Source organism: Tamandua tetradactyla, chromosome 6, assembly GCF_023851605.1.
Source record: "Tamandua tetradactyla isolate mTamTet1 chromosome 6, mTamTet1.pri, whole genome shotgun sequence".
In the NCBI taxonomy this organism is placed as follows: domain Eukaryota; kingdom Metazoa; phylum Chordata; class Mammalia; order Pilosa; family Myrmecophagidae; genus Tamandua; species Tamandua tetradactyla.
Genome location: NC_135332.1, coordinates 46825561 through 46846706, shown reverse-complemented (window position 1 = coordinate 46846706; position 21146 = coordinate 46825561). Strand labels below are relative to the sequence as shown.

The 21146-nt window shown below is 53.5% G+C and overlaps 1 protein-coding gene across 1 annotated transcript in view; it reads left to right on the top strand.

Moving 5' to 3' along the window:
* The first annotated feature begins 15553 nt into the window (after nucleotides 1-15553).
* TMEM132E (transmembrane protein 132E) overlaps nucleotides 15554-21146 on the top strand; it is a 53359-nt gene continuing 47766 nt past the window's right edge. Inside the window, exon 1 of the mRNA XM_077163272.1 lies at nucleotides 15554-15678. Coding sequence (XP_077019387.1) covers nucleotides 15554-15678 — 125 coding nt within the window. The remainder of the gene's footprint in view (nucleotides 15679-21146) is intronic.

Sequence of the window (21146 nt, the reverse complement as noted above, 5' to 3'; positions counted from 1 at the left end):
TTACCCCAGAAGTACAGAAGAGATTTCTTGGACGCCTCCACCTCCAAAGAGCCACTTCAGAGCTGGCACTGTTTCCTTTAGGATTATTTTTAGCTTATATTCCCAGTAATAATTCTTTCGGATGGATTTCAGGGTTGTAGCTGTGTGCTCTCTGGGAGATGGGAGTGGTTACCATACAAAAAAAAAAAAAAAAGAGGGTGTTATTCATAGTAATTCTACTGCATTTGTAAAGTTATTATTAAGCATTTGTCACCACAAAAGTCACTTTGAGTTGGCTTTCCATGGAGCTTTTCTCCCTGCCCAATTTTGCTTCCTCATCTTACATAGGACGCTGAGAGAGTTTAGAGGACTCATCCAAGAACACATACCAAGAACCAGAGACCACTTTCCCCAGAAAGAAGCGAGAAGACAAACTCTTTGAGGTTTGCGTCTCCTATGAGGGGCATGATGCTTATAATAACGAGAGCAAACACATCCAGAATATTACCATGAGCCACTCACTGCTCCAGAGTGCTTTCCAACACTAGGAGGGAGGCACTATCATTAGCCTCATTAGCCTGATTTTATAGATGAGGCACTGGGCACAGAGAGGTTAAGTAAGTTACCTAAAGTCACACAGCTAGTAGATAGCAGAGCTTGGATTTAAACCCAGGCAGTCTGGCTCTAGGACATAGGTACCGAGCCACTAGATAGCCTCTGGTAACCTGTAAGGATCTGAGAGTCAGGTGGTAAGGTGGAAACAAAGTCGGGGCTCCAGTGAAACCAAGATTAATCTCTCTGCTCTGTTTTGCAATTCTATAACATTGCTTTCCTTGACCTGAGGCGAAGCTGGGATCCCCAAGTGAGGAAAACATCTGCAGACACCCCAGACTCCCTCTGAGTGTCCCCTGCTGACGGATTTTGAAGCGCACATGAGATTTCGCAGGGAGCTCAGCCTCAGGGGGCATTTATTATTGGATGTGCTCTGAACAGGTGAAATGAACACAGCTTTTAGAGGCAGACACACTTGAGATCAAATCCCAGCTCTGCCACTTTCCAACTGTGTAACTTTGGGCAAGTTTCTTTGCTTCTCTGAGTCTCAGCTTCCTCATCTGTGAAATGGAGATAAACTCACATACTGCTCAGGATTATTGTGAAGATTCAAAGAGCTAAGGGGTAGAAAGAACCTGAAGCAGTGTAGGATACTGGTCTCCAAACTATGGCCTCTCCAACCCTCTATTCATTAATATATTCATTTTTCCAATAAACATTTTTGAACACCTACAGCACAATATGGGACTGTGTTGGAATTTGAGGGAGATTCAAAGAAGAATAAGATGCAATTTTTGCCCTTAAGGATTCTGTAAGTGAGTAGGGAAAGTTAAGATCAAGGTAGGGTGAATTTTAATAACAAGGCAGATTGGTTCTCCCTGGAGTGGTTTGGTTGAATAAGGCTTCACAGAAAAGTTTCCACCAAGAGGTGGGGAAGGATAAGCAGGTACTCCAAGTATAGTGAATGTCATGACAAAAGGCACCAAGGCAGAGAAGAGCACAGCTTGTTAGGGAGATAGGGGCTAACAGGGGGTTGGGGGCTGGGGGTTAGGTAGGCATTGAGCCTAAAGGCAAATTTGGGGAATTCAGAGGTTATCCTGCAGGCAGTGGGGAGCCACAGATGGTTTTATAGCAAGAGGGAGACTTAAAAGCTGAGAATCAGATTTGGGAGGTGAGGTGGGAACTTGAAGCATAGATTCCAGTTTTAGTAGAGCAAGAAGGAGAACTTGGGTTTTGATCCCAGCTCTGAAATCAGGCATATCACCCGCTGCTGTGAACTTCATATTCCCACTTGTAAAACTCAAGGATTACCCAAATGGCATGGCAGAAGAGCTCTTCACAGCACGCTTGGCTTCCTCCCCATTTTCAGCATGCCTGGATCCTCTCCCCCACCTTCACCAGCAGCCCAGGCTGGCACTCTCCACCTACAGCGAGGATCCTGGGCACTGCCAACCCTGGGTGCCAGGTAGAGCTGGCTCAACAGTGCTCTAGGGTCACACGCAGCAGTTCGGGAGGTCCAGGGAGAAGCTGGGCTCATGACTCTTCCTACACCACCTACACCTGGCAGCCAAGGTGGCTGACGCAAGAGAGGTTGAGTAATAAGTCGCCGTGAGCTCAACAGTTTACTGCTACTTAGCTGCTGGGCTGTAACAAAGGCAGCGCACTCGCTCCTGCTCTCTCTATCTCTCTTGTGCTCTTGCTCTTTCTCTGCTTTGTGTTTTTCCAGAGCTTTGTCCTGGAATTAAATGAAGTTGCGTGGGGGTGGGGAGGAGAAGAGGGAGAGGGGAGAGCCCGGCCCACATGGCCCAAGTCCAAAGCTTCTTTTGGCCGTGTGCCCAGGGTGGTCCTAGCTTACCGTCAGTGTGTGCCGAGGGGGAGAGGGAAAGGGGACAGCGAGGGACAAGGTGCGGTGGGGTGGAGGAGGGTGCTGCCTGGAGGAACTAAAGACAAAGTTTTTAGGGAAATGAGAGAAGGAAGAACCATAAACGGACAGTGCAGAGGGCAACTCATCACAGGGAGGTGGTATGTGTGCCAGCGCACGTGTATAACAGGCCATGCTTTATAAGCAGCTCAGTGCCTTTAACACCTCTAGCTCTGTATTTGACTGTGTCTGGAGAACTCTGACCAGGTACAAGTTGTGTGTAACTGAATAAACTACCCTTGGAATGCGTACACAATCACGGGCAGGTACCTCTGTGTGTAGGGCCGTCCACGTATTTGCTACTTAAGTTGTTTGCTCACTATTACGTATGTTTACTGCCATTACAATGCACGGTTCATGAGTGCAGGGAATTTGGCAGTTTTGCTCATGGCTGTATCCCCAGTTCCTAGAGCAGCGCCCGGTCCATAGTAGAACCTGCATAATTATCTCTTGAATATTTGAAGCTGTAATTCTGGGTGCCCCTGTGTGTGAAGCTGTCCATATGCGTGTGTGTGTTGTGCAGTTCTGCAGTGTCTATCTAGCTGGGGAGTTGTGTGCACCCTCTCGGCGGGCCATGCTGTACCTGGAGATGCATTGGCAGCCCAGCAGCATCTGGCTAAGAGGTATGAGGCTCAGGACCAGGAAGACATGGGTCTGGGACCTGTTCTAGAAGGAAGGCAGAGCCAGCCAAGAAAGGCAAACAACTCAGGAAGGAAGGCTATCTGAGCTCTGGGGGAAAGGGCAGTATCCATAAGCAGAAGCTCTTGCAGCCCACGAACGTGAGGGGAGGCGGAGGTGTTTCTGAGGCAGTAAGTCAATCTTTAAGGGCAATGCAGACCCTGAAGGACCTGGGCCTGGGAGGGGGCACATACAAGGGACTCATGGGCCAGAGGAACAAGGCAAGGGAAGGGAGACTGCTTGTCTCCCCAGCTTCCTTTTCCAGCTCCACTCCAGCTCTCAGAGGCTCCAGCCATGCATCACAGTTTCCTTACCACAATGCACATTCTCTGGCTCCAGGCCTTTACAAAAGCTGGTCCCTCTTTTTGCACCAGCCTCTTCTCCTCTCCCTCTGTTCCCTACTTTCCCTGGCCCACACCAGTGCATCCTTCCTTCAGTGCAGCTCAAAGGTCACCTCCTCCAGGAAGCCTCCCCTTATCCTGCAATACCCCTGACCTAAGCTGAACTAGGTGCTCCCCTCCACGCCCCTACCAGCGCAGTGCTTCCCCTCCGTGGTAGCATTCACCACCATCCTGCACTGTAATCCTGCATGTCTGCCTGTTTATCTCCTCTAGAGGATGGTGAGCTCCTCTTCCTCTACTGAAAAATCATTAACTGAACACCCAACAATTTTCAGGCAAGGTGTTGGGCATACAATGGGGACAACACAGAGGTGGCAACTGTCTTCCTGGGTCTCACCTCAATAGCAGGAGACAGACACGTCAGGACAATGTGAGAGATGCTTAGAGGCAAGATGCACAGGGCACTGTGGTTACAGACAAGGACAAAGGTGTAGGCAGCGTCAGGGAAGCTTCAGAGAGGAAGAAATGTCCAAGGTGAGACTGAGTGAATAAATACTTATATGCTGTTATTAGAACTGGAGTTCACGTCTGAGCTGAACCAAGAGCCACACTGAATCAAGGCAGAATGCCCAAACCAATGGCCTGGGGAGATGCATTCCCTCCACCAGGCTGAGCCAGGAGGCAAAACTTTGGGGACAGGCCAGGCCCATCCTTATATCGAGTTATATTCTTGGTTTTGTCAATAATTGCTGTGTGATCTTGGAATAGTCTATAGTTCTCTCTGGTTCTTAGGTTCCATGTCTAGAAAATAGGAGGAGTAGATTTTGATCTGTAATTCTAAGTTGAGAACCTGACCCCGTGCCAGGGGAATTTACTGTGTAGTGATGACTTTGTGCTCAGGATGCAGAGAGAAATTGAGCAGAGGGTAATGCAATCACGGCTTGAATGCTGACTGATTCCAAAGTTGCTGTTTTTCTCTTTTTTGCATGAGGCCACATAACCATATCACAGTGAGTCTGGGAAGACCTCAGAGAGAAGCCTAAGCTCCCCAAGTCAGGGTGAGGCTGGGACGGCAGCTGGGGGAACTCCAGTCTCTGCAGGGAACAAGGCCCAGTGAGAGTATGGACAACCACGACGAGCGTTGGGGGTAAAGGTGGCCTGGACAGCAGCCTCCCAGCCTTAAAAGGTCAGGAGACTAGGTGCCAGGTGGATCCCTTGGGTGAACTCAGATCCAAGACTCAATTATCAGGGCTGGGGAAAACCTAATGCCTAATTACTGAAATAAATGGTTCTGAATAAGTCATTCCATCAATCCAGAAATATTTGTTGAACACGTATGCCAGGCTTGCTCCTGGGCAGTGGGGACTCATCAGAGAACAGCTCATATGTTCTCTTGACCCTCGTGAAGCTTATATTCTAGCGGGAGGACAGAAAAGAAGCAGACAGATTATAAGATAAAATGCCAACAGCTATGAATCAAATTCAAGTTGTGTAAGAGGATAGAGCAATGAAGGTCAGGTGAGAGTTATGTTATTTTAAATCAGATGGTCAGGAAAGATTTCTCTGAAGAGGTTATCGTTGAACAGTAGCCTGAATGAAGTAAAGGAGAAAAGACCAGAGAAGTTCTAGCGGAAAAGTATTCCAAGAGGAGGGAACAGCAAGTACTTGGGTCCCGAGACAGGAATGCATGTGACATATTACTGCAGGGGGGGGGGGGGGTTTGGTAACCACAGTGTACTAAGAAAGGGAGAGTGGTAAAATTGAGTTTGGAAATGTAGCTAAAAGTCTAATTATATAGGGTCAAATCATAGAGACCATAGGAAGCAGATTGGTTTTAATAGTAACAGTCACGTATTTGTGCCCAATTCTATTGTGCAATCTGCATACATTAACCAGCATTTACAAAATCCCTGGGGGGGAGAGGTCGGTGTGATTATCCCCATTGAACAGATGAAGAAACTGAGGCTCAGAGAGGTAAGGAGGTTTGAAGCCATACTGCAGAATGAGTGATGGAACCAGAATAGGGCAGCAAACCTTATTTTTTTGCCCAAGACGATCCATTGAAGGTAATTATTAATAGTATCCCTTCTCACACTCAGAAGTATCCCGGTTTGGATGATAAATTATTTGGTCACCACATACACTGGAATCCATGTCTTGGGAAGCCTACATGCTGCCCAATAATCCATGCTGCCCAGAGGGGAGTAGGGGGCCCACATCCCTACAAGGCTGGCAGCCTGATGCTAAGGCCCTGAAAATTGCCCTTTGTCACTGTCCTGGTCTAAGGATCAGTATTACCTGGAATCTGAGCTGGGAGCTCAGCCTGCAGGAGGAGTCAAAATGGCCCAGCAGCAAGAGCAGGGACCAAGCGATTGTTGTAGCAGTCACGTGAATGCATAACTGTGTACTAAACTGGGTATATATATAACTGCAGGTAGGTGTGAATGTGGGTGCTGGAGCAAGAGAGGCAAGAGGCTCTGTCTCTCGGTGTGGTGCTGCAGAGAGGACATTATCTGCTTGTCTGTGGCTCCTGTCCTCCCCCAGCCCCTGTGCTTGCCTCCTTCACAGCATTGCTCTCCTCGCTCTGAACGGGCTGTTTGTGCCTGGTCCCTCCACTATACTATGAGCATCTTCAGCTAGAGACAGTGCTTTGTCACCTATGGAATCCTGGGTCCTGATACATACCTGAGCTTTGGCGTCACATGCACCTGGTTTCGAATTGTGGCTCTGCTGCTTTCTAGCTATGTGCCTTGAGGCAAGAAACTAGTGTTTCTGAACCTCACTTTCCTCATCTGGAAAATGGCAATAATAATAGTATCTACTTACTAGGGTTGCAGTAAGGTCCCAGATAATGCATGCAAAATGCTCAACAATACGCCTGACATAAAAAATCCTCACAAACCATTACCTATTAACATTATTAGGTGCTAAATATTAGATGAAACTAACTCATAAACTGTCCCCATCTGAGTCTTATTCAACCTCTATATTCTCAGTACCTAGTACAACGCTTCACACATAATTAGAGCACAATACAAATTTCAAAGCATTTAATAAAATGACTGAATTAACAGGACTCAGTTTTTGCAGCTATAAAATGAGAAGGCTGGCTTAGAAAACCCCTTAACCCACCCCTAACCCCATTCCACGTCAGACAGACTAGGATAGGATTCCAGGGAGATCTCCAAAGGAGAACTCCCTCAGTGCTGCCCACAATGGGAGGAGGGGAAACTGAGTCAGCAATGGGAGACCCATTTCCCTACTATTACCTAAAAGCTATGGGAGGCATGTCCCATATGTCCCAGGGCCTGCACACCTTGGCCAGGACAGTGCTCAGTTTCCAGAGAGGGCAGGGAGAGCAGGCTGGAATTATGGTCCTCAGACTCCAGTGTCAGCTGCAAACATTTGTGGAGACCAGCGGTTTTGTCCATACAGCTGGGGAACCATGCAGACTCCTCAGCTAAGAAAAGCCACCTCATCTCTTACCTCCGGCCTCTCTGTGCTTCTTCAGATTGGGCAGGTGGGCAGGGGTGGAAGGGCCTCCCTTCCCCTGACCTTGCCTCAGCAGGCTCCTTTCCCCCTTCTCCCACACACACACAGCCTGTTCACTGGCTTGCCCCTCAGTGGGATGGCTAATAAGCCCTTGGGTAACATTAATTACCATCAGGCATTAGGGGCCTAATGAGAATCATCCTCCTTGAAGACTCCAGCACCTTCCATCTCCAGGGCTCGGCTGGGAAGAGCTCCGTGAGCCACCCCCTCCCCTCCCCTCCCTACACCTCTGTCCCAAACAGACGTAGAGGTGGGGGAGGGGTAAGAGCCACGGTCTGCAGGCCCCAATACCAAGCCAAGGTAGCAACCCAGCAGCCTGCGAGGGGAAGCTTCCAGGAATGTCCCACTCACCTTTTCCAAAACAAGGAAATGTCACTTTGGGGGATGAAAAGGAAACTCGCAGGGTCTGGAGGGCTAGAACTGAGTCAGGCCGATTGGGGATCGAGGAAGGGGGCTTGTTCAGCACCCCAGCTGGTTGAGTGCAAAGGCTTGGGGGGAGCGATCCTCAAGGTCCACAAGCATCCCTATACAGGCTTTGTCCATAGGATTGAAGACCCGTCCCTTGGGGTTTGGGGCGTGATACCCAAAGATGACATAAAAATCACTGCCATTGATCCGATGCCTCATTGGCGGTTGACTTGCTTGGTCTGATCTGAGTTGCGCTCTAATGGAATGGGCCAGAAGGTGGAAAAGAATTGCACCCCCGACAGCCCTCCCCCTTCAACAGCAGGTGCCGGGGTAAGTGTGCAAGAGGGCCAGTTCCTCATCAGCACTTCATGCCCTTTTCAAAGCTGACAAAACAACCTGTAGAAAGGCATGTCCCCTCCTCTCCGTCCCCACACAGCCCGACACAAACACACCCCTAGTCTCCCCCCCTCCCGCCCCAGCTGAGTCCCCCACCCATTCCAGCACCGGAGAGGGGCTGGGCGCGGCCGCCGTGCTGGTTGACCACCGGGTGCCCCTGAGAGCTCCAAGTAGGGTGCCCCTCCCCGCGCCTCTGGCAGAGACGCTGCAAAACACCTCCGGCTCTGGGTACGCGTGCATCCTTTGCAAAGAGGCATCCGCGGCTCGGTGGCTTCCATCCTGGAGAAACGCAGCCGCCGCAGCTGGTTGGACCCACTCGGGCCCCGGCGCTAGCCTGCACTGGGGGAAGAAAAGCAAAACAAAACGGCGCGCGGGCCCGCGGGGTCGGCTCTTGCCGGAGCCTCAAGAGCCGCGCGCGCCCCCAGGCTGGGAATGCGGAACGGACACGTGGACAAGAGAGAAGGAGCTGGGGGGCGGGGGGTCTCCGTGGCGCGCGAGCCGTGGGCCGCGCGCTTCAGGGCCACGTGACCACGGGGAATCTGGGAGGGGAGAGGAAGGGAGCGAGCGCGCTCTGCTTGGCGCCCGCTACTGCCGGGGTGGGCGCTGAATCCCGGACGCCGGAGGAGGGCGGGCAAGCGCGAGTGTGTGTGTGTCTCTCTCGAGTCATTTACGGTGGAGCAGCCGGCGCGAACGCCGAGGAGGCGGCGGCAGCGGCTGCTGCTTCGTGCAACTGTGACCCCCACCCCCCCATATCTTCCTTTTTGCTCCTTGATTCTTCTCCCAACACACACGTCCATGGGGATCCGGCCCCTCGACCGGCACCTCCTCTCGGCTCGGCTCGGTAGGCACCAACTGCCGCCTTCCCAGTCGCGGGCTAAGCGGATGCCGGGTGCCCCGGCCCCTGGCGCGGCGCCCGCGTCTCGCAGCCCGCAGCCCGGACTTGCGCGGCGCTCTGCTCGCCCAAACTGACTCCGAGACTGCGAGAGCCGATGCCGCGCTGCACCGAGACGGCGGGCTGGATGGAGGGCGTCCGGGGACAGGGACGGGGACAGCGAGGAGAAGACGACGTCGGAGACTCTGAACCCCGGAAAAGTTCAAGGTTTGTGTAGATCCCCCCCGGGAAGACGAGGAGCGAAGCGGGGCAGCTTTTCCCTCCGCTGAGACAGCGAGACCTGGGAGGAGAGGGTGGCGGCCCAGAGCTGCAGCGGGCTGGACGAGCCCCTGGCCATCATTTAAAGCATAGGGCCGGGAGGCTGGAATCGGCGCCCCGGGCAGGAAGGGCTCCAGTCAGGGTGCAGTAGCGGGCTTTCTCGCTCCCTCGCCTCTTGAAGTCCCATCTCCATGGGACAACCAGTACCAGCCGTGCCACATTCATCCCAGCCACGGAGCAGCTGCCCGGGAAGACGGCGCTGAGTCGGCCCGAGTCGAGCCCGGGCCCTTGTCGGACTGGAGAGAGCGCGCTGGAGCCGAGAAGCGAGCTCAGCGAGGGGACAAGACGCTGGCCTCCCGCCTTGGGCATTCCTCCCGGGAGGCACCCAGGGTGGTTGCGACCCTTGTCGCCAGTCTCAGCACTGCACGGAAACTTTTCCTTCTCCAAATGGATTAAAGTTGCCTGGGTTTTCTCATCTTTGCGAAAGAAACCATTCATTTGCGGTTTCTGGGACCTGATCTGGAATTTTTATGCTGGAGCTGCTGCTGCAAGGCGCTGGGAGGAAGGAAACCGCGCTATCCATGTGGGTTCACTACTGAAACTGAAGACATTGGCGCTAGCGTTGGAAATCTGCACCCTCGAGCGAGTTCGGATTCGAGCTGGGCCGCGGGGCCGAGACATCCAGTCCTCAGCTTCAGCAGTCCCCCGGACGCCCGCGGCCACCGGGCCCCGGGACGGCACGTGCGGCTCCCCCCTCGCCGCAAAGATCCTGCAGGGGGCACCAGCCAGGGGAGTGGAGGCTCCTCCCGCCCGGAGCTGCGCCCCCACCAGCTCTGAGGGTGTAGCCGGCGGTGTCTGGGACGCCCCCTCCCCGTAAAGTGTCCCCGAATTGCCCTCTCTGGGCCCCGAAACATAAGCAGAGAGAGCCAGGCGCCACGGCCACCTTGAGTTGGATGTGACCAAGCCCAGCCTGGGGCCAAGTCGTCGACTGTTGCCCCTCTATCCCCTCCCGCCCCCGCCTCGGCCATAGCCCCAGACATGTCGGGCCGCGGCGGCACCGCCCTGCTCTGCCTTTCCGCGCTGCTAGCCCATGGTAAGTGTCGCGGTGCGGACTCGGAGGTGAAGACGCGGCGGACGCCGCCGGAGGGGGGACAGAAAGGACTGGAGAATGGTGACCCCCTCACCCCCGCCCTGGTTCTGGCCTCGCAACCGCCGCTATCCACTTGGCTGCAGCTCGAGTTACCTCCAGCTCCCAAGCTCTCCGGCGGGAGCGAAGGCTACAGCCCCGCCCTGGGGACCGAACCCGGCCGATTAAAAGGGCGGGGGTTAGGGGATGGGTGGCAGTCGTTCCAATATTCTCGGGATTAGAAGGAAGGATCCAAACCCGAGAGTGTGGGGGCGTGTCCGCCCACGGAGATCTATTAAGATCCTCTAGATCGCATCCCGGCCTCCCCACCGCCCACGGCTGGCGGGGCTGGGGGCTGTTGGGACTCCGCGGGGATCGCGTCTCCCTCGGCGCTGGCGCGCAGGCGGGTGTGGGGCCGCGTCGCCCGCTGCCTGGCTTTCTGCGGCGGTCCTCGGGAAGGGAAGTGGACTGACTGTGGCCCGGGGCGCGGTAGTGGCTCGGCCACCCGCTGTCCTGTGAGCTGCATCTAAATGGCCGGCTTAGCGGAGCCCGGAGGGCGGGGGTCTGGGCAGCGGGAGCAGGCCCGGGAGGCGGGCGGCGCGCGGAGGGCGCAGGCTGCGAGCTCAGCGCTCTGCAATCTGTTGCGTCTGCTCCCCAAGCTCGCCCAGGGCTCAGCGGCGCGGGAGGGGGCGGGGTTGGCGCTCTTTGGCTGTGGGACCGCAGGGGTACCGGTGAGGGACCATGGAGCCTCTGGGCAGTCCCCTAGAATTGGAACTTGGACCCGACGGGAGGAGGCTGCGGCGGGTCTTCCGCAAGCTGGAGGTGCTCCAATAAGGGGAGGGGCGCTGACCGAGGAAGAAGGAGGAGACCCGGGTGGGGGGGTTGGAGAAGAGCTGCCCATTGTGGCCTCCTAACACAAAACCACAAGACCTGAGACACATTTCTCCCAGCTATCGGGTGGAAGGGCTTTTCGATGCCCGGAGCTGAGGGGTGAACGTGGGAAAGGTTGGAGGGGGTCTTAGAGACTAAGTCTCCTCCTCTCTTTAGGACCCTCCATGTGTGGTGCTCAGCCTTTGCCCAGATCTGCCCCAGCCTGCTGCGCACCCACACAAGGTCTCTCACCAGCAGCCTCTCTCAAGGTTGAAAGAATAAGGAAAGAGGCATGGGCCCTTGGAATCTTAGAGTCCTGGGGCTAAGAGTGGGGTGGGGAGCAGACTGATCTCCCCCTATGGGTATATTGGTTCTTCCCAACCGGGGGTGACGGAGGGGGCTGTTTTGCTCACCAGAGACAGTCAACCTCACTGCTTTATATGGGAGGAATGGGCAGGGCAGTGTGCCAGTGGGAGTGGAGTGCAGCCGGGAACCAGAAATCTCAGCTCTGTGTGAGGATGGGGAGAGGGTGGGGAGGTGGGTTCTCATGTCTGGGTACCGGAGCTACAAGAGCTGAGCTTGTGTCCCAGCCCCGGTGAGCAAAGGGTTTTGGTACCCTAAGGAAGCTCATCAACTCAGGCCTGGGTCCAGACGTGGTGCTTTCCTTTCCTAAAACCTAGGGGAGGTCCCGCTTCTTGGTAACTCAGATGCTGTCACTCAGGTCCCCACTGCCCACCTTCCTGACTGCTCAGCCTGGCATCAGTAGGTCCTTTCCCCTTTCTCTCCTGCCAGAATCCTGCCTGCTTCCTAAGACCCAGCTCGAGTTTAGCCTTGATGTCCTAGATGTACTTCTCTCCGAGTGTTAGCAATCTGTCTTGTTTTCTAGTTTGGTGTCAGTGGCTTCTCTGCCCTGTTAGTCCTGAAGCGGTTGAGGCAGAGCCACTGTCTCTCCACGCAGCCCACGCTTATGTGGCACGGTGCCCTGCTCGAGGGACTAGCAAGATCTGAAGAAGCTATTTGAGGCGGTGGGGAGGGGTCCCTCATGTAGCAGGCACCGTCCCCCACCCCCCGACAATCTGGCTTCCTGTCCAAGCTCCTTTCTTTGAGGTCTGAGTCTTCTCCCTCTTCCATGCCTCAATTTCACCTTCCTCTGGGAAGAGTGCTGCAGATGCTCGAAGCTGAGAATCCTCCAGATGGGTGAGGCCAGAATAGCAAAGGTTCTCTCACCCACCACCCACCCCTACTCCTCTGGATTTCCTCTTTCAGGGCTGTCTGCACCCATCCACCCAAACCTTCCCTTGGTCGGGGAAAGGGTACACGAACTTAATCTCACTTCAGGATAACTTTTGGTCAGGGTTTCTGAGGGTGGGGTAGTCACAGTTTTCTGTGCCTGGCAGGATTCTGACCACACCCAGGCCGCATGGTTCTGACCACACAGCCAGACTGGCAGCCAAATGGCCTGGGCATGTGTCGAACTCTGACGCCACCGGGCAGGTTGCCCTTGGGCTGCCTTCCTCTTGGTTCCCATCTTCCGCCAGCACTGTGGTCCCTACCCCATCTTGCCCTTTCTGGCTCAAAGGTCACCTCCTCCATAGAGCCTTCCCAGATCCTCTTCCCACCCCGGCTTCTCACCACTTGTTCCATACCCTGTCAGAAGTAATTGATCTCTTTCTAGTGCTACCTTAGCACTTCATGCTGTCTTCTAGCATGCGTCTCCTCACAGGCTGCAGTGTGCATGGGCAAAAGAGGTGTGTGCGTGTGTTCACATGCCTCTCTGCACCCCCACACTTACGTTTTGGTCAGGAGCCATGTCTTACCCAGTTTGGCTTTTACTCTTCAGTGCTTGATACATTGTAGGTGCTCAGCAGAAATGAATCAGGTGGAAAGACAACTCGGGGGCCCTTTCCCATTGTCAATTTAAAAGGGAGCTCTGGGGTGTGCGGCAGAAGAGGGAAGGGGAGAGGATGAGCAGAACAATGGGATGGAGCAGGGACTCCTGGACGCACGGCCCTGCCACGCCCCTTGGGTGGCACACACAGGACATGAGTCCTGGGTGACATGTTATACAGGGTCTCACAGGATAGACATGTAGTGTCCTGTATTGCTCTTTATACATGATCTCAAAGGCAGGTGTCCTTCCTTCTCCAGCCCCAGCCTAGCAAGCCTCGAGTTTCCTCCGATCGTGTCCACTCTTCCCTCCCTGAGTCGCCAAGCCCTAGGCTCCCTTGGAGATGGAGGAGGGACACGACAGGAAGGAGGGTCAGTGCCGGGCCTCAGGGGGCTTCCTTGCTGCTGGGAGTGAGGCATCATGCTGTCTCCTCTCTCCCACACCCATCTTCCTTCTAGCCCCGCGGAGCTGCGTGCTCCGGAACACCCTCGCTAATGTTCAAGACCAGTAGGTGGGGATGTGTTATAAACTTGGCTGCAGCAAATGAGCTTTATTAGAATCCATTCTGAGAATAGCTCGATCCCTGGCTGCAGGAGGTCAGCCCACTTGGGAGCACCATGGCCGGACTCCAGCCTCTCTTTGGTCCTCTCTCACTGGGGAATTGATAGACCCTCAGGTCTGAAATCAGTAGTGAGTGCTCAGTATGCTGCAGAAACTGAGACCCTGAGAGGCAACGTATCCCCCAACTCCCCCCACCAGTCTGGTCCATCCTCCCGGGGGAGGCCTGTGGGGAAAGGGGAGGGTTTACTTTTGTTGTCCTGCATTTAAAGATGTCCACAGAGCTGGAACTGAAAAAGACCACAGACCCACAAAATCCAAGCCTCATGTGGCACGGGGAAGAGTCTGGCTGAGGTCACTCTGCAAGTGGGTGCCAGAATCAAGACTAGAACCCCGGTGCCCCAGCCTGAACAGGCTTCCTAGGTTGTCGGTCAGCTCCAGCCCCTGCAGAGATCCCGCACTGCTGTCGTCCCCTCTCTCTCAGCGAGTTCTGAAAGATACTTTTCAGGTTTCAAGCTAGACTATGGTCCCAAGCAGACAGGGTGTTCACCAGTAAGGTTAATAGCACTTGCCAAGGACCTACCTATCATGAGCTCAAAATCCAGTTGGGGAGATGGGACAAAACCCCAGATTCTTGAAATTCAAGGCTGTATAAAGCCATTGTATCCAGGATACGGGAGATGTGGATTCAAATCCTGGCTTTGTCATCAATTTACAGAGTAGCTGCAAGAAATTCACCTCCCTTCTCCATGTCTTGTTTTCCTCTCCCAGATAAGGGGGCCTGATGCTCGCCAAGCCCCCTTTCAGCTCTTCCATTCTGTGATGGAGAGTCCCTCTGACCTCCCTGATCTTTCGCCACCCCTTCCCACCCCGCAGCTCCCACACCGATGTCTGCGCAGAAGCTAACAGGTACATCTGCTCCTCCCTTCCCATTCCCTCCCCAGGGTCCTTCCTCCTTCTACCTTGCCAGTACTCAACACAGAATTTTAATATGAGATTAATGAACCCGTTGTTTTGTTTTTGTTTTTTTAAGAAAATAAATTCTTTTCCTATTTTCCTTCTCCCTCATTCTAAATGAGAAGCGGGCCTCCTTATCGCCGATTTGGCTGGCTGCGCCAGATTCCAGCAGTCTCCAGAGGTGGGGAAGTATATCAGGGAGTGCCAACACTATACTAGCAACTGCACCAGTCTCTGGAGATGGAGGGAGGGAGGCACCGGGACAGGGAGGCCGGTGTGCTGACAGAGGGGCGCAGGCCAGCCCTCAGCGTGGTGGCGGCAGCCCCGGCGGGGGCCAGAAGTCATCATCCTCTTCCCTCCGACTAGTTCGCCTCTTTCAGCTTTCCCTTCTCTTCTCCACACATCTACCCAGGTCCTGCTGGCTGGCAGACAACCCAGCAGGAAGAAGTAGAAAATGGAAGCAATTACCTAGATAATTCAATGCTTATTGTATGAATGAATGAATGCAAAAATGAATAATTCAGTGCAAACAGAAGGGTAAAAATGGTAATTGAAGAAAATCTTTTTGCCTAAATTATCTAGATAGTTATCTACCTTTGGGAAGTTCTGCTTTTTATCTAACTAGAATCCTATTAGCTGTATTCTCGCCCACATTTTTTTTGACCAGTGAGGATGGGCAACTGGTTACTCTCTTCCCTTGAATGACTGTTCCTGCTTGGTTCAAACTAGAGACAGTGGATGGGACGTGTGGCTGCTGGTGGAATTTTCTCTGCTTGTCTCTGTTCCTGGGTCTGCTTCTTATGGTTCTCGGAGCTGGGAGAGTGATACACCCAGCTCTCATAGGTGAGAGGACACCCAAAATGGTCTAGGTTCTCAGAGGCATGTCGTGCCAAGAGTCCCAGCACTCGGGGGCAGGACCCTGGCTCCAAGACAGAAAAGACAGCCAGGAACCCCTCCCTGGGGTCATAGTCCCTCAGTGGTAAGCCCTTAAAAAAGCCCAGCCGCAGTCACATCGAGGGACCCCCCCTCTCTGTTCTTCTGGGGGAGAAAAGGGGAGGATGGGAGGCGTTCCTGTCCTCGGGAAGCCCCCAGTATGACAAAGGAGGCACAGTCTCATCTTCAGAGAAGCCCCAATCTGACAAGGGAGGCACAGCCGCCACCCTCAGAGGTGGCCGGTATGCGCCTGCCTGGTGAGGGTCTGCAGTGTGCCCAGAGGTTGGAGGGCCCCACGCTGCCGGCATCCCTGCCTCCCCATGCACCCCGGCTCCTGGGGCTGTTGGGGAGTCTGGCTGTGGGCCAGAAGTGAGTGTATTTTTGGCTGCTTGGTACAGATGATGCAGCAGACTCGTCACGGTGGGAGAACGGTGTCGGGGGGTGCTGGGAGCGCAGGCGCCTGCTGGCGTGCACACCCACATGGTCGTGGCCACATGCTCATACGCTGGGGTTATGACAGTTCTTTGTATTCAAAGCCGTGATCTCCTTGGATTCTTACAGCAGCTGCTATGTGAAGGCAGCAGTTGTTATCCCCATTTTACAGAGAACAAAGCTGAGACTCCATAAAGTCCTGGCAATACCAGTTCTTGAAGTCAGGTTTTCTGGCTCTGAATATAGAGCTCTTCTTGCCATACCTCTCTGTCTCTTGTCTGCGTGGAATAAACCCAGACACAGAGAGACACAGCCACAGGGGCCCGTGTACCTGGGCAAGACCCCTTGCCAGCCGGCCCTGCCATCCTCTCCAGTCTCATCTTGACCCCCACCCTCTTGCAGCCCCACCCAACTAGGCTTCTTTCAGCCCCTTGAGTGAAGAATGCTACTTTCTACCTCAGAGCCATTGTACATGCTGTTCCCTCTGCCCAGAACATTCTTCCACCCCATCTCCTACTTCAGGCCAAAAGGTATCTACCACTTCCTCCAGAAAGCCCACCTTGGTTTCCAGAAAAACCAAGACCTCTTTTTATGGTCCCATACCTCCTAACTCATTGAAGATTTGCCATGTGTGTGCACTGTCTGGCTTCCCTGACGGTCCTGAACTGTGCTTGACTGTATCTCCGGGACCTCTCAGGATGTCTGGAATAAAGTGGACATGTAATGACTGACCAGCAGATTAGTGAATGAGCCCTTGTGCATGTACTTGTACACACGGGTCCCACCCTGCGCCTTCCCCATCCCTCACTGGACATTCTCTTAGTGTTGCTCTGGGCCAGGCACTATTCTAGGTACTTGGATTTAATCAGTGAACAAAGTAACACCCTTGCGTTTCTGGAGCCTACATTCTCCTGGATGTGGGACAGACAATAAGTAGTGAACATATTAAATAAATTATATAGGATATTGGAAGACCACAAGCGCTATAGGTGGTCCAAAGTTGAGAGGGGGAGGCAATATTAAGAAGAATGATCAGTTGATTAAGTGTCATTATGCAGACTTGAAGGAGATGAGGGAACAGACTTAGGGACTATCCGAATCCAAGGGCAGAGCGTCTGGCCATGTGAGAGCCTTAGGGCAGGACTGGGCTTAGAGCGCCCTTGGGAGGGATTGGGGCCAGAGCTCGGTGAGGGGTGGGAGGGTGGGCGGGGTGGGGTGGGGCTCTTACAGGGCCTCTCTGTGAAATGGGGAGGTGCAGAGTTCAGAGCTGACAGTGACCCGAGCCGACCCGTACCTGCAACTTCCAAAACTCAGGAGCAGGCGAGGATAAGCTCCTGCCCCCGGGGACTGCAGACAAGGGCCTCTGTAGGGTCTCTTCAGCCCGCTGGTTCCCCGCAGTCCTATCTTATGGCCCCCCAACCACCCTATCCGAGGCGGGACCAGGGTGTGCATGGTCCAGACTACAGCAGTGGCCACCCAAAGAATCGGGAGGCTGCTTCCCAGACCTCTTGCTACCTGATTAACTGTGATTCATCCAGGGCTCTTCCAGGCCTTGGCCTCCTCATCTGTAAAATGGGGCTTTGTTTCGAGTTGGTTACATGGCCTCCTCTTCTTCTCCTCTTCCTTCTTCTCTGTCTTTTTCAAATTTTATTGTAGTAACCTAGATACACCACTAAATTTCCCATTTAAGCCACCAATGCGTCTATTTCAGTGTTATCAGTTACATTTTATGCCACCATCACCACCATCCATTGCCAAACTTTTTCATGACCCAAACAGAAACTTTGCCCATTAAGCAGTAACTCCCAGCCCCCACCCCAGGTCCTTGTAAACTGCATGCTATTTTCTGTCTCCCACAGCCTCTTCCTGCTCAAACACCGTCCACCCCTCCGTGCTGGAAGCCAAATGCCAGCTGTCCTCATCTCCACTGAGGCATTGGGCTGCTAAATAATCTTCACTTTCTTTCACAGATTCTGATTCTTTAATCCTCTTTCTTTAAAAAAAAAAAAGAAAACATCGGCTGTAGGTGTGTTGTATGCACTTGTCTGAACTGTTGGATTATATGCCACTCTAATTCAAGAACGACCAGGAGGGCTGGAGACTCTTGGGTTCAGGAAATGCAAAGCCCACTTTGCCTTGATTCTCTGAGATTACCTGCTGCTTTGACCTCTCTGCCTTGTTTTGGGTCTGCAAGTGTCTTAGTTGGTCACCTTCTCTTCCGGCCACCAGCCCGCCGCCACAGCGTGTCCACACCTCTTAGCCAGGGAGGAGGCCCACCCTGGGACAACCCACTCTCTCCCTTGCTCTGTCCTTTCTGGGAGAACAAGGCGTACGGGGCCCTCGTCCAATAGGAAGGAGCTCTTGGATTGGAAATCGGAAAAGTTGCCATTTTCTCGGCTGCCAACACAGCAGAGAAATGGTCTCAATTTTCAGTGCCTGTTCTCTGCAGGAGAAAAACTGCCAGCTGCCAGCCGGGTGCATGAGAGGTCTGAAATGCCGGGATAAAGGGCTGGAACTGGTGGAGGGGTAGGACCCCCTCCTCTTCCCTCCAAAGTGGATGTACGACTTCTGATGAGCCTCTGAGGTGAGGGCGAGAGGCAGAGGGCTTGGCTTAGTATGGGAGGCTGGGGTCCCCTCTTGGACCCTGCCCGAGTGGGGACTGTAATAAATGAGTTATTGCATGTTGAATATTAGAATAGTGCCTGGGACATAATAAGAGTTGAGACATGCTGCTTGCCAATCTTAGCATTGATTGTGCTGTGCAGAGTGCCAAGACAAAGGCACGATGCCTGCTCCTCGGGGAGCGTCTGGCGTGGTGTCCTGGGGAACTGAGACAGGTCTGCAGGGATGGTGATAAAATGCAGAGTGATAGATATGTGGGAAGGTCAACAGGGTGTTGTGGAGGGAGAAACCTGTTGCCTGTTAGAGGGATCAAGGGAGGCCCCATGGTGGAGGTGCCACTTCCATCAGGTTCACGCATTCTGCCCCTGGAAGATTAATCGGTCAGCATCTATGGTATGCCTGATGTCTGGGGAAGACAGAAACACAGGGCAGAGTGGTGGCTGGTCTGTTCTGAGTCCAACTCAGGGAGGACCGAGCTGTGTGTAGGAGCAGCAGGGTATGAGACATAATGCAGAGAATGTGGTTGGTAATTCTTTGGCTGGATGATCTCTTAAGACGTCTCAGAACTTTAACCCTTTGTTCTCTGGAGTGCTGGGGAGCTATTGAGAGTTTTGGAGTGAGGGAGTGACATGATCAAAGCAGAGTTCTAAACAATAACTTGGTCTGGGGGCAACATGCAGATTGGAGCAATGTTGGAAGCTGTTGCAGCTGTGAGATGGGAAAAGGCCACTAGAAGTCACCCAAAATACCACCCCATGGCAAAGAGCCCACTTTCGGAACCAGAGAGACGGATCTGAGTGTGAGTGCTGGCTCTGCCACGTACCAGCTGCCTCACTTGTGGGAAGTCGTTAAACTTTTCTGCTTCTTGGTTTCCACTTCTGTAAGATCAGATCACAAATGTGAGGCATAGAGCCTGCGGGGTAAGAGCTCAATATGTAGAAACTCACTTTATTATTTTAGCAACTAAGACCCAGAGAGCAAAAGGCACTTGCCTGTGGCTCACAGCCTGTTCTGTCCACTCTTGGCATATGGAATATCTTTGCTTTACCATCCAGTCTTGAGGTCACTGGAGAAGGTGGCCGTGTTGGAGAACTGAGAGAGACTGACCTCCCTCACTATTTTGAATCGAGACTCAGGCTCCCTTCTCATTCCCACCGGCAACCAGAGGCTAAGGGTCAGTCCAGAGTCACTCTCGGCATTTGGGTTCCAGGAAGGCTCAGGAGCCAGTGTGAGGTCAGAGAATGAAGGGTGAGCTTTTGAGTCATGCAAACGAGGGTTCAAATGCCACAGCCCCCCCCCCCCCACCGGCCCAGGAGCAGCTGTGACACTTGCAGAGTGGGACTACATCACCTCTCGGGCTAGACTACCGCGAGGAAGAGAGAGCAGTATACATGGAAGGGCCAGAACGAACCCTGCGCCCTGCCGCAGGCCTCGGTAAACGCTCCTGGGGTTCCTTCCTTCTTGCCTGGAGCCAGGCCTCGCTGCTGGGAAGCACGCCTAAGACAGCGCCAGACACTTCCCAGAAAGCTGTTTTCTGGTGCTTGGGGGTTTTTTTTCTTTGTATTATTTGGGGTCTTTTTTTTTTTTTAATCTTTTTTCTTTTTCTTTTGCCCTTGATGCCTCCTAGCAACGTGCTGCTTATTTTAAAAACAGCAGTGGCCAGCTGCCGGGCCCTCTGACTCCTTCTCTTCCTCCCTCCCTCCCTTCCCAGGGAAAACTGCCACAGGCCTCAGCTCTACTTTGCAATGTGGGGTAGAGGGAGCATCCTGGGTCCAGCAGCCAGCCCCCACCCAGGAAATGCCTGCTCCCAGCCTGCAGTCTAGAAGCACTTGGGGACGCACGTTTTGGGGCCTGAGGCTCCTGGTCTGAGACAGGCGCTTCCACTCCTTGCCGGGGGACCGAGGACAAGTCACTTTTCGGTCTCAGTTTCCTTAATCTGCAAACGGTGGGAAGAATAAGAGACCCAACTCATAGGGCTGTGGGTGGGCGCAGGCGACCGCGGCTGGCTGTGCGCCCTGCCTGGCACACTCAGCACTTGGGAAATGGTCTGGCATCCGTACCAGGTGAGCCCTTAGGAGTCACCTGACCCACCCAGAAGACCCTCACCCACCGCGCTCTTCCTCCACCTGGTGAGGGGGCTCTTCCCCAACTCTGGGTCTCTCCGAGGTTCCTTAGGCATCATGACATCCAGGCCTCGCCCTGCCCCACGGGACGGGGTTGGCGGGCCCAGAGGGGAGCAGACCTCCTGGCTACAGCTGGTGATTGTCCTGTATGTGGAAGAGAGGCAGCAGCCATCTTTCCCCTGGGGTTCGGTTTCCCTATCTTTGACACGGGGGTTGTTGTCGCACCAGAGCAGCACCGTGCGTTCTAGAAACAAAATGCCAGCCACATATGTCAGTTAATTTTTTCTTGTTATCATGTTAGAGAAAGTGAAAGAAATAGGTGAAATTAAGCTCTCTTTTTGTTTTTGTTTGAAATTAAGGTTTAATAATATGTTTTAAACAGTATGCCCCAAATATTGTCATTTCAACAGGCGATCAGTATAAAAATTGAGATATTTTATATTCTGTTTTTTCATACTAACTCTGCAAAATCCCGCGTGTGTTTTATGCTCGCCGCAGCCCACCTCCATTTGAAGCAGCCACGTTTCAGGGTCTCAGTAGCCGCTGGCTAGTGACTGCCAAACTGGACAGTACAAGCCTAGACAGGCCCAAAGGACCGGGTCAGTTTCTCCCCTTGGTGGTATTTCTGGGGCCCTGGAGTCAGGGGTTTTGGGGACCACT